Here is a 13,770-nt window from a genome sequence, read left to right as displayed (position 1 = left end):
TCCACCTCCTCCCACCCTCCTCCCTTTTCCCTCCCCATCTTCACCTCCCCCTCCCTTTCTAGTCCTAAGACCAGTCAGGGTTCCCTGCCCCATGGGAAGTCCAAGGTCCTCCCCCCTCCATCCAGGTCTATAAAGGTGAGCATCCAAACAAACCAGGTTCCCACAAAGCATCCATGCAGTAGAATCAAAACCCAGTGCCATTGTCCTTGACTTCTCAGTCAGCCTTCATTGCCAGCCACATTCAGAGTGTCCAGTCTGATCACATGCTCCATCACTCTCAGGCCAGCTGGCCTTGGTGAGCTCCCATCAGATCAGTCCTACCGTCTCAATGGGTGGACCAACCACTCGTGGTCCTGACTTCCTTGCTCATGTTCTCCCTCCTTCTGCTCCTCATTTGGACCTTGGGAGCTAAGTCCAGTGCTCCAATGTGGATCTCTGTCTCTATCTCCATCCATCGCTAGATGAAGGTTCTATGGTGATATGCAAGATATTCATCAGTGTGGCTATGGGACAAGGCCAGTTCAGGCACCCTCTCCTCTGCTGCCCAAGGAACGATCTGGGGATCTCTCCTTGGACCTGGGAACCCCTCTAGAGTCAAGTCTCGTGCAACACCCACTCTTCTGACAGACACACGTGGCAGTTACTCAGCTGTCCTTTCCTGTCTTTCAGGAAAGCATTTCAAATGTGTATTTCACCTTTATGGTCCACTTATTTTAGAGCCCTGCATATTTTTATGCTGAGATTGTTGCTGCCAGTGTATGGAGATGGGACCAATCCTTATGTTTCTCATATTGATCTTGAATTCTGCAACCTTGCCGAATTTCCTTACTGGTTCTAGGAACTTTTGTCAACTGAATTGGATATTTAATTTAGACATGTGAACATATTCTCTGTACAAAAAGAACTTTATTTTACCTTTCCAATCTAAATTATTCAATTTTCCTTTGTGTCTTATTTTGGTGGGTTCTGAACTTCAATAAAATATTGAACAGAGACAGAGCAGACAGTTGCTTTGTTCCTGATCTCTGAGGAAAACTCGGGGTTACCAATAATGTCATGTTAGCTGCAGGTTTTCACATAAACGGCTAGGAAGAATTTCTCTTCTATCTGCTTTGCTGGAGAATTTTTACAAAGAACAAATGTTGGATTTTTTTTTCTCAAAGTTTTTATTTACCAGACCAATACCATCACATGTTTCAATCTGTTTGGACTGCTGAGAAAATACCAGAAGCCGAGTAACTTCAGTGCCTCTTCTCATATCCCATGCCTTGTGGTCATGACCTCAAGTGGTGGCAGAGAAAGATGCTGGTCTCCATCAATAGGCCATGAGTCCCAACTCCAAGGGCTTCACCTTCATGATCCAAAGGCTGTCTTCTGAACTCATGTCCGGTGATAAGGCTTCAAGGTAGGAATCCTGAGGATCCATTCAGAGTACAGCAGTACTTGTGTTCCCAAATGGCAAATGTCATCTTCTATGAATCACGTCGGGTCCCACAGATTTTTAAGGGCACGTCAGATTACAGCAAGGTTTACCTATGCCCCTTCCCCCCCCCCCCCCACCGAACCTTCTTCATAAAGCACAAGCCAATAAACAAATCTCATAGCCTACCTCTGAGATTTCCCATGACTAGCAAGACCATCTGATATCCATGACATAAATTGCTTCTCTGGGTCAAACAGTTTTGATAGCCCGGTAACTATTAAAGTCAGTATCCAAATACTCGCACTACATTTGCATAAGTACCTTTTCACATAACATGCATAATTAGAGCTCTTCAGAATAACGGTGCAATCAGAGATTTTTGTCTGCCTTCCAACACAGCACTGCAGCCATCACTGGGAAGGAGATGGGGACATGCATTTTATTCAATTTTAACCTTTTCCTGTTAGATGTTGTACTAGGGAATAAATCTGGGGCTGACATAAACTTGATGCATACACCACCACACAACTATGCCCCCAGTTCTCTTTAAATTTTTTATTGAGACAAGGCTTCACGGAGTTACACAGGCTGCCCTTGAACCTGTGATCCTCCTGCCTCAGCCTCCACTAGGCCTACCTCCATTATCTCTTCCAACTTCAATTTTATTTTTTAAATACAACAAACTTTAAGATGTGTGTGTGCAAGCGTGTCTGTGTATGATGTTGAGGGGAGAACATGGCACACGTGTAGAGGTCAGGACTCTCCTCTCTTTCCCTGGGTTCCAGGGGTAGAATTCGGATTGCCATGTTTGCACAGCAAGTGGCAGGACCAGGTGAGTCATCATGCTGGCCCTCTACCTTTATTTATTTATTTAGAGACGGGTCTCACTTATGTAGCTCTGATTGGTCTGGAACTCACAGAGATCCTCTGTCATTTGAGTGCTGGGATTAAAGATGTAAGCCACCATGTCCCATGTTACCTTTAATTCATTCATTCATTCATTCATTCATTCATTCATTCATTCATTCATTCATTGTGACAGGATCCCTCCCTGAGCCTGGAACTCATCTACTTGACCAGACCAGTCAATGAGTATCAGGGTGTCTGCCTGTCTCTGTCCCCCAGCACTGAGATTACAGATCTGTGCTGCTGTGCCAGGCTTGTACGTAGGTCCTGGGGTGCCAAGCTCAGATCCCCACGCTTATGAAGAAGGTGCTTTACTGACTGAGCCATCTCCTAAGGTCCGTCAAAGGCAATTTTTTGTTTGTTATATAATCACACAGTCACAAGGATGCAGAGAAAGAAGGGGGTGGAAGGATGGCAGAGGGCGTGATAGTGAACTAAATGCAGGCTTGCAAATGCGATGTTCGTCAGCTGCATTTATACATTTTTATTAACTTGGCATACCAGATATTAGATCTGATTGTGGCAGACAATGCAACTTTTATTGACAAAAAGAGAAAAGCCCATGGGTTAAAATGCTTTTTAAAACTATTCTACACACCTATTTCTTATTCGACACTTTTACTTTCTTTGTGCAAATTTTACACATTTCAGTTAGTTACCTAAACAAACTTCTGCCAGAAGCCAAGAAAGGTCCATTAATCTCATCTGCCAACAAGGAATCTAAATTAGGAATTGAAATGTCCTTCCTCAAAGTAACAATCAGATGGATATAGCAAGCAGTCCGCTCAACTATCTCCTCCAATCTAAACTGGGAGAGGCCAGCTATGTGTTGAATACTAATGCCTCAAGGTCTTGCTCTGACAAGCCACATCCAGGATACCGCATCTTGTGCAAGCTGAACTCAAGTCATGTAAGAATAATCTTGTTAGAGCAGTGGTCCCTAACCTTCCTAATGCTGTGACCCGTTAATACAGTTCCTCATGTGGTGGTGACCCCCAACCATGAAATTATTGCCGTTGCTACCTCATAGCTGTAATTTTGCTGTTATTAATCATAGATACGTGTTTTGTGATGGTCTCAGGCAACCCCTACAAAAGGGTGGCTCAATCCCCCCCCACTAAGGCAGTTGCAATCAAGAGGGTGGAGAACCACGGTGTTAGGGAGTCAGAATTTCTCTCAAGAAACTGGATGGAAATTTTACTAAGCAAACCCTTGCCATCTCATCGGATAGCCCTGGAAATGCCTTGGGTCCAGTGTGGTCTGCTAGGGTGAGAAGTGGCTGAAGCGTCCCAGAGTGGATTGCATAGCCCGTCTACTGCGCCAACACTCCTACAACACTGGCATCATCACAGCGATGAATGATTCTGCCGCAATATTTTCTTTGTTCTAGCCAACTTTTAATCTGCTTCTCACCAGTCAACAAGTTCCTCGGGAGAGAGCCATGCTGCCCGATTTTTTATAAGTTATTTGAATTTGTGGGTGAAATGCTTCCAGGAAGAAATGACAAATGGGTCTCATTTTAGGTCCCTATTATGAATGACAGGTTAAACAACATTCTTACAATCTTGAGAATATAATGACCACATCTTTAAAAGCCTCCAGGGACTACTGTACATTTAGGAATGAGTCCATAAATTATTTGTCTATACATTAATCTCTCTAAACCGATCTCCAGCCCTTGTAGTTTGAAAGCTACACTTCTAAGTCTCCATTTCAGCAACATTGTATCTGAAGGGCCTACATCTGTACAAACATTTCCAATGAAAACACCAAGACAACCCCCAGAGAAGCAAATAGAAAGAGGTGTTAAGTTTAGGGTGGCCTTCCCACTGCTACATTCCTGACCTTAGTGGAGCCTACCTCTGTGCCAAAGGTTATGTAAGAGCGGTGGTTCTCAGCCTTCTTAATGCTGGTACCTTCACATTGTGGTGACCCCCAAACCATAAAATTATTTAGTTGCTACTTCAAAACTGTAATTTTACTACTGTTATAAGTCATAATGTAAACATCTGATATGCAGGGTGTGTGTATGTATGTATATATGTATGTGTGTCCTTAAGCATATCTCTTTCTCACTTACCTTAAGATGGATGAGTTCCATCTCTGTCTCCCTAGTCGTGGATGCGGACGGCCCACCAATTAAGACACAACTGTCGTGGGGAGGGCGGCAGACAAAGTACACACTGTAAAGTGCAGGCTCCAAGGCTATGGTCACCAAGGGACAGATATCAGTGTAAGCTTTTAAATTCTAAGGAAAAGTAATTGCAGATTTTGTCATTCCTACCCAAATCATTCTGTCAGTTAAGACCAGCAACCAACAAGATGCAGACAAGAGGTCTACACCCAAGACAGACATCTAAAGTACCACATCTAAGGCTGACTACTGGTAATATGTAAGAAAATTCTCTCTCAAATCTATATCTAAGGTCTGGACTGCCTGCTAAACTAAAAATGCAGCAGTTTTTGGTTTGTTTTTGTTTGTTTGGGTTTTTTTGGCTTTGTTTTTCTGAAGGACAACAGGTCTTTAATGTTCTACAACAGGAAGAATATAATTCTCATTTTAGGCTTTTGTTCACAGAGGTACTGTTAAGTATGTGAAGGGCCGGCTGGACACTTGACACCCGGGCAGAGATCACTTGGCCAGGAAGCAGGATATACGAAGGCAGGCAAAACTCGGCAGGTATTTTCACCTGGTGTAAAACACACACCATGAACTCGGCATTTCCAGCATTTTATTGTGCTGTCCTGCAGCTAACGCATACTGTGTCGTACACCTATTTCCTTACCGAGAGCAGCAACTCTGCCTCTCGTTAGCAGCAGCTCCCAACCCTCTGGAAAGCCCTCTTCTATTTTCTATATCTATGACTTTAAAACTTTGATTTTTCCCAATCTGGTAAACAGAATCCCCTGAATTCAACAAAGGGCAGTGAGTCATGCCACAAATTCATAAGCCCACCAGTCAGGCCAGGAGAACCTGAACCTTAACAGGCAAAACATGTGTGAGCATGTTTATTCACCCCCACATGGACTCGACAATGCAGTCCACTTCTGTATCTAAGGACTGTGGATCAAAACCACCGAGAAGTTGCATCTGGACTGAACATGTGTGGGTGCTTCTTTCACTGTTCATTTTATGTCACGGCATAACAACAAATTACACAAAGCTTAGTTGTATTCGGGGACATATCTTCTACAGGGGAGTTACATACATGGAAGGCCGTGTGACAACTGTATGCGAACACTATGGCACTTAATACACGGAACTTGAGTCTTCACAGATTCTGGTACTAGCGTGGCTCCTGGAACCAATCTCCCATGGGCAATGGTTAAGTGTCCTGTTTCTCTGAGAACCGACACATGGCAAGAACTACTTTACTAGGGGCAGAAAGTAAGATCAACCTGGTCCCTGCCCTCACATGACTTAAGTTCATATAACCCACAGGCTACAACATGGCACGTATGTAGATCTGGCTGATGGCAGTGGCTGACACACGTCTCGTATCTGTAGCCTTGCTCCAGCAGTAGAATGCTCAACCACACTACCTACTTCATACTAGTTAGGGTCGATAATCAGAGGAAGGATAAAGGAGCAGTTGAGCCTACTCATGTGTGTCTAATAGTTCACCATCTGATGTGTATACTACAGGAACTACTTATAGAAAATTTACACTTTAGGCTTGGTAATATCTTTGAACTTTAGATACAAAGTTTGGGGTTCCCTTATGCAAAATGCCTTCAGGAGGCAAATTCATAGAGGCAAAAGCAGATTAGTGCAGATTACCTGGCACTCAGCAAAGAAGAAAATGAAGAACAATGGCATTGTATACGGGTTTTCTTTGGGGGGTAACAAAAATATTTTAAATAGTGACGATGTTAGCATAACCTTGTAAACATACAAAGCCATAAAATTATACACCTTGATATTACTTTATGTGAAAAATGAACTTTATCAAATAAATATGTTGGGGGGACTGGCAAGACGGCTCAGGGGACAAGAGTGCTTTCTGTATTAGCCTGGCAAGCTGAGTTCTACCTCCACGAGTCATGTAAGGCACAGGGAAAGAAATGATTCTATGCAGTTGTCCCCCCACATGCTCCAGCATGCACAGTATACCACTCCCCACACATCATGCAAACACACACTATTAAATTTCAAAAGCTTTAAAAAATCATGGGAGGTAAGCCAGATGCAACAGTAGTGAGACTACAATTTAAAAGTCCATATACAGCTATTAGAGAGAGGGAGTCCTTCCTATAAGCTGTAATGACCAGGTCAGTCTAGCCTCAAGTGTCTTCACACACACAATAAAACTTGAACAACCTGTGAACTCCTGACTGGTCAGTAGAGAAAATCGTTTGGTCAGATGACTGTCACCTCCTCCTCCATTTGTACGGAGCCCCAGAACATGCTCAGACCGCCCCTACACACCCATATCTGCTTCACTGGGATAGATAGCCCTATAAAGGAGTTCTCAAAGTGCATACACAGGCACAGGGCTAGCTCCACCGAGCAAACACGGCACACTCTCTCAGGCATCACCTGCACACAGCTACAGGCTTTGCAGAGACATACTCCTCGGCTGCTGCAGTCGCACCGCGCACTGACAACTACTTAACCAAATGATCGGAGTGAAGTGGGAAGCCTGTTGACAATGTCACAGCCACTGCTGCAGGAATGGGCTGTGTACATCTTGGTCTCTCTTCACTTGAAGACATTTCAAATGTGCAGTGGAAGTACCTGGGAAAACAGAAATGCAGGAAGAAGCCAGCACCATACCCACTCTGTCTAGAAACAGAGACCACAGAACTCAAGGATGCACACAGTTAGGATTTTATTTGTCAGATTACAGTGGCTCAAAGATGGCTTTCTAGAAGGTAAAGCACACACACTTTAGCCAAGTCCTTTCTATTTACTCTAAGGCACCCTCTAGTGTTTGGAAAGCTCCAGGCTTCATAAGATCCTGGTGGAGAAACCAGCATTGGACCAGGACCGTCCAAAACAAAAATACTTTTGCTCCATTCATGTGTCAGGAAGAAATCAGGAACATGTAACCATAATTCATATTTCAAATCCCTGCTATGATTATTTGTCTCATCACCCTCACATCCAGTTACCCTTCTGTTATTTACCCCTGGGTTGCTGTCTGAAGACTAAGACTTCGTTAAAGAAGCATATGATGCCTATAGGGGTTTCAATTTCACAAACGAGAAACACGCTTAAAGAATATTACCATGTAACCTACTTTGCCTTTGTTGAAGTTACTGGTAAAAGTTACTGGTACATCCTCCCTGAAGTGTACGCTTAAATCTGTTATATTTGAGAATCAGAATTTTTGAACTTTATATACTTTAAGATCTGACCTGAACTGGGAGTTTGCTGACTGACCTGCTCAGTGTCATGTGGAGATGGTGGTTAAGTGCCGCCACGAGGCTACAGGTGGCTCTGGAGAAGACGATACAAAGGGACTCTGAGGCTTACAGGACATGGCTCTGTATAAACTTACTCTCAGGGGCCTCTGAAAAAAGACTGACTGTAGAGAGAATAAAAAATAAGCTCAGCTTCACTTTTTTTTTTTCCAGCTAATGCCTTTAGGTGTCTGTTCCCACATTCTGTTTCTGAAGCTGCAACAGCGTAGTGAGAAGCACAGGCAACCTGTAACTTTGCCAACAACAACCTCACAGTCTTGAGCAGGAGCTGTAAGGGAAGCCGGATCAAGCTACCACCTATATTCTTAAAGTAGAGTACGATAAAATTTGGTATTCAATTGTTCTTCAATTTAATCTGCATGAACCGCATTTAAACAAATGCCTAATTTGTCACCCAATATGCCATACAGCTTCTCTGCCTGAGACTACAAACAAGGGGAAAAGACTGGTCATATAAAATGATTTTTAAAAATGGCTACATTTATAATTGGCTTCAACTTGAAGATATCTACAATTGAAGGGAGCAGGGCACAGCATTTTTAAAGTGCAACACATACTCTTTTGGCTCAGTATGAAAAATTATATAGCTGGAAATTACTGCAGTCAGTTCTCCCAGAACGAGGTGTGAAAAGCTGTTTGTATAGCCAGACAACAGATTTTAAACTGAAGAACACTGAAAAGTCATTTGAAGCGAGCGTATAAAATACAATTACAAATGAAGTCAGCACAGGAGAGGTAGCGTAAGTAAAATCAAATAAATACTATATACAGTAACATATAAAATTCAGCTTATAAAAATTAAAAAGAACATTCCAAAATAGTCATTTTCCTTGCTTTTGAGGATTTCACAAAAAATTAAAATCCAGACCTAGAGTACCTGCAAAGATTTCCGAAATGTTATGAATTACTGGCAATGCTTTTTGACAAAACTTCTCTGATCTGCCGGTCCAGTTCACTGATTATCCGGTCTTCGTGGTTATACACACCGGTTCTCATCAGAGTGTCCCTTTCTTCTATCAGCCGAGTCAGATAGTCATCCAGGCCGTCTTCCGGTGCGGAGCCTCGTGGGCTGCCCAGCTTCCCACTTGCAATCTCTTTGCAGTCCTGGTACTGCTTCTGCTCTTGCTGCCTTAACCTGAGGAGTCAAGAACAAATGCCACTCTAGCAGACAAAAAAACTATTTTAGTCTTCCTAATAGCACTATTTAAAAGCAAGTTTTATTAGTGTTTTCAAGAAAAAAATAAAAACAACTAATAATTACCACCTGACTGGTCAGAAGTGATACGATTATAAAAACACAGTTGTGTTTGCACTTAGAGAATGCAGGGAAACAGTAAGGCATAGTGCAACATGCCCAAAGTCCTGCATCTGGCAGAAGACCACAAATTCCAGGTCGGCCTGGACTGTACAGCAAGATGGGTTCAAACATAAAAGCAAGGGATGTGTGTGTGTGTGTGTGTGTGTCCGTGCACACACAGATAGATAGATAGATAGATAGATAGATAGATAGATAGATAGATAGATAGATAGATAGAAAGAACATACATTCATGCATGCCACAGTACATGTGCAGAGGACAGAGGCCAACCTCAGGCACTGGTCCTCCCTTCCATTTTGAGACAGAACCTCTTTGGTGTTGTTCTGTGTTATATGCCAGGTTAGCTAACCCAGGAGACCTCTGGGAATTCTTGTCTCCTTCATTTCCCTGCAGGAACATCAGGATTACTGTGCATTCTTTGCATTCTCAGGTTTCAAACGTAGGTTCTCATGCTTGCATGGCAAACACATTTGATGTACTGAGCCATCTCCTCTCCTATTATAAGCACCTAGGGGGAAGGGACCTTCTAAGCAAACTCATGATCCATGGTGCCCAACTGTATACCAATAGGTCTAGTCATGTTCCTTTAAAATTAACTGGTTATGTAAGAAGGAAAAATATAATTTTTATATAAGTAATTACCCCTATTAAGTATTTACTGAAACTGTCACGATCACAATAAAATATTTAAACTTGGTAGCTAAGGAAGCCCTCAGAATTCCAACAGTGAACTTAAAACTCTTACTGCTTTGTTTCTCCATCCAAGAGGAGAAACCTATTTCCTTCTAATATGGCAGTCCTCCAGATAATCACACAGCTAGTTACCCCTTTCCAAAAGGCTCTCTTCTCCAGGTTCAATATACCCAACTCTCTCCTAACCATTTAGACACCATGATATATCGCAGCTTAATGGCATGGTCCCTCTGCACTGAAGATATCAGGTATCTGATTTCTCTTAAAGGATGCCACACACTGTTGAGAACCCTAGAGTCATTTTCTGCAGTGAATGCGAACATGGTGCCTGTGACTGTCCTTTGGCTATTGAGTCAGCACGGTAAGAGTGGCCAGGCTTCTCTGTGTGAACTGTTTTACACATCTTTCCTACTGCACAGTGATTTGTCTCTAATGTATCTAATCTCACTACTTGCAGTTCTGAGTCATGATACATGAAGACTCACTAGGATTCACAGGTGGATAGGCACCTCTGATCTTCTCTGAAGCAACCTAAAGAGACTCGAGCACACAGCACACCTTTGGTTTCTGTGCTGTATGGGACAGCAATGTTTCAGCAAAAAAGGATCACGTTCTAACTCAGTGGTTCACGGTTTCAAAGTTTACAATGTTGCAGACAACAAATATCTGTTGAAAACTTAGTCCTTAAGACTAAATTTTATTTTGTTTTTCATATCATTGTAGATTCCATTGACAGTACTAATACTTGAAAGTTTTTTTGGTACAGCTATTTCAGGATAACTGCTAATACTAATTAAAGGGAACTTAGAATTAATGTGTAAGAAATTTCAAATTTAGTTATTCGTACTAGTAACAGTAGCTCTGACTGAGCCTTCTGCAGCAGGAACTGTTCTAATGCTTTATATACCTATCTTGCCTTTAAAACATTTCACAGCAACTCACCGAGTGAGACTGAAAAGGAGATTAAAAGTGAGGCCAAGGTTAATGAGAAAGACGTCAACACTTCTGGAAAGCCACACAGCTAATGCTGGCGCCTGAGCTCAGATCTAATCCTAGGGACTGTGTCCAACATCTGTGTTCTCCTGGCTCACCTGCAGTGCTGTTCTGTTCCCCTCAACCCTGATGACAAGCAGTTCCGTTAGGAATCACTAAGCAGTATATATGAACCACACCCTGCCCTGTACATGGCTTTCCTTTCTGTGGCTTCAACCAACCCACAGTAAACTCTGGTCCAAAAGCATTAGCTAGGAATGCCCCCAAATAAGTAATCCCTAAGTTTTAAAGTGCCTGGCCTTCGGGATGGTGTGCTGGAATCTCAGGCTACCCAGCAGACCTGCCCAGGACATCAGTCATCCTTTTGTTCAGCTATCTGCTACCTGCCTGCTATCTCAGTTGTCTGATGGAATAGCATGGCATCGGAGGGCATGTGTTCAAATAACCAGTCACAGTACCCCAATCATCTATCAGCTACCACATCTTTAAAAGGTGAGCACAAGGTATTTTGACAGACACCTGATGCTCACATAACTTTTACTACAAAAGAATTATAATTGTTTAACTTTATTGGTTATTATGAATCTCTTACTGTGTGTCTAATTTATAAACCCCATCATATGGATGCAAACATAGGAAAACAGTAAATACAGTGTTTAAGACACTCTGCTATTTGAGTGTCTATTGTGTTTTCAAGATGATGATCTTGGAAGGAAAACACTTCTGACTTCATTTATTCAAGGGATGACACATTTCCATTAAATGCACAGCACACTCAGTAGGCTTGGGCTGACAGAACAAAACAGGACTGGGCAGCTCAAATGATTTACTCATGCTTCCAGCATGTCTAAGATTAGGGTCCTAGCACAGCCCACCTTTTTGCTCTGTCTGTCCTCACACAAGGAGAAGAAAGCGAGCATGTTCCCTGAGGTCTCCTAGATGAGCACTAATCCCCTTGTAAGGGCTCCACTTTCACCACCTCTACACCTAAGTGTCAGCCAAAGGATCCATCTCCAAGCATTATCATATCGAAGGTTTGGGCTTCCAGGGGAACAAGGTCCAGTTTATGCACATCTCTGTCTATCTGATATTCTACGGTAGCTCCATGTATGAAACTATGCAGTAACAACATAATGTGGGTCCAGAGCTTAATTAAACTAAGTTAGAGGAACTTAGAAGTTCACTGAATAACGTCAATTGTAAAGGTCCATCTCTAGGCCATGCTTAATGGCTAAATATGTACTACTATTTTCTTAGCAAACAATTTGGCAATCAGGCTGTATGCCTGGATGATGCTTTATGTCCATTTATGAAACAGACATGATCCATACCTTCCAAAATGTGCTATCATACAAGTCATCTTAAAGTAGCTGGCTCAATGGCTAAGTGTACTCGCTGCTCTTCCAGAGGACCTGAGTTCAATTCCCAGCACCCATGTTGAGTGGCTCACAGCTGCCTGTAACTCCAGCTCCAGGGAAACCAACAGCCATTTCTGGCATTCACAGGTACCAACACATATGTGGCAGAAACATACAGACACAAATAAATGTAAGAAAGGCAAACCTTTAAAACAATTTAAAAAGCACTATGCTATGTGTGAAACAATATTTTGGTAAATGAGGACTGATTTTTTTCTATGAAATTTGTAGATAATACAAAAATGAATCTTACTCTTTAAACATGTTTTATATCATATCAACACAAACATGTGCGTGTATTTGTTCAGTACCCTCCTTAATTCAGGGAAGACCACACTGAAAGGCAGTCAGTCACGCAGACCCACGTTAACGAGAGAGGAGCCCTGTGGCACGGCACCTGTTCAGCTCGTTCCGTATGTCCAGCAGCTCCTGCTGCTCAGTTCTCACGGTCTCCTTCTCCTCGGCAGCCAGATAACGCAGCCGCATCTGCTCCAACTCCTCCTGCTGCTTTTTAAGGCGAGCCATTTGACTTTCTTGCTCCCTCTTAAAAGAAACAGAAAAGCTGGCTTGTATCACTAGGAATGCACCCTTCTCTGTGACTTGGACTGGGGATAGGATATGCGGCCAATTCTGGGTCACAGGATATTTAGAAGCACCCCATTTTTTCCTGATAATCTTTCTACCCATCTCTTTTTGACGTCATAAATCATGGCCAACGAGGATGGGGGTTTGCTGAACAGTTAGTGTCCAAGACTGTGAGGCAGGAGCAACTGCTTGTCAGCACAACAGACTGCAGAAGGACCTGCATCTGTGAACACCTAGGATCCGCGCCTACGCACCATTGTGCCTACAGAACTTTGGCAACAGTCTCTGGTCATTAAACCCAAGCAGTTTGGTTAACAATTTTCTTTTCTCCAGGCTCATATGAAAATCTAAGTGCATATTCTTTTTTAAAACAAAACTGGGATCAAATGATATATTTTTAACTGCATTTAAAAAATTAACAATGAAAGAAATGTAATACTCTATAGAATGAAGATATTCCACGATTTATAAGCGAGACTATCATAAGAGTGCTACAATAAGAGCCTGTACAATGTAATATGGAGCTTCTAAGTCCACCCACTTATTTCTCTGTAGACGAGTGCTATTCTTTCCGTAGGGCAGAAGTTCACAGAGACAGCAGGGTCAATACGGCATCCTTTGTGTGTGTGTTGTCTTATTGTTGTTTTGAGAAAGGATATTACTATGTAGCTCTGGCTGACCTGGACCTCACACCTGCCTCTGCCTTCTGAGCACTGAGATTAAAAGCACGTGCTGCCATGCCCAGTTCATTTCTTCTAACTAAATTAATTTCTGATTATAGCAAATGGAAAACTGACTAAATGCTAGGAATATTTTGCTGAATTGTTACAATGTGAATTACACACATAAAGGGTTACCACAATTCCTGAGTCTGCCCTTCCCCATGACACGCCCCCTCCAATCACTAATAGTTCCCAAACTAACTCTAACAACATAAGTAAGTGCTGATTGTTCTGAGTTCTGTGTAGAATTATGAAATCCAGATTCCTCTGTGTTGGGCTTCTTTC

General features: G+C 42.5%; 2 protein-coding genes across 4 annotated transcripts in view; one reads left to right on the top strand and one right to left on the bottom strand.

Moving 5' to 3' along the window:
- Window positions 1-13,770, top strand: part of LOC146891736 (uncharacterized) — a 151,963-nt gene that overhangs the window by 27,098 nt on the left and 111,095 nt on the right. The window lies entirely within an intron of this gene.
- Window positions 7,145-13,770, bottom strand: part of Cep120 (centrosomal protein 120) — a 62,387-nt gene continuing 55,761 nt past the window's right edge. For 2 of the 3 annotated variants that reach the window (XM_048419073.3, XM_048419074.3), the window contains exons 20-21: window positions 12,576-12,721; window positions 7,145-8,891 (exon numbers count right to left, since the gene is read on the bottom strand). In XM_048419073.3, the coding sequence (XP_048275030.3) occupies window positions 8,654-8,891; window positions 12,576-12,721 (384 nt within the window). In that variant the 3' untranslated portion in view covers window positions 7,145-8,653. The remainder of the gene's footprint in view (window positions 8,892-12,575; window positions 12,722-13,770) is intronic. The other variant, XM_048419076.3, reaches the window with a different exon arrangement.

This window comes from Myodes glareolus, chromosome 13, assembly GCF_982192425.1.
Source record: "Myodes glareolus chromosome 13, mMyoGla1.1, whole genome shotgun sequence".
NCBI classification, from domain to species: domain Eukaryota; kingdom Metazoa; phylum Chordata; class Mammalia; order Rodentia; family Cricetidae; genus Myodes; species Myodes glareolus.
This window is presented reverse-complemented; position numbering and strand designations above follow the sequence as displayed.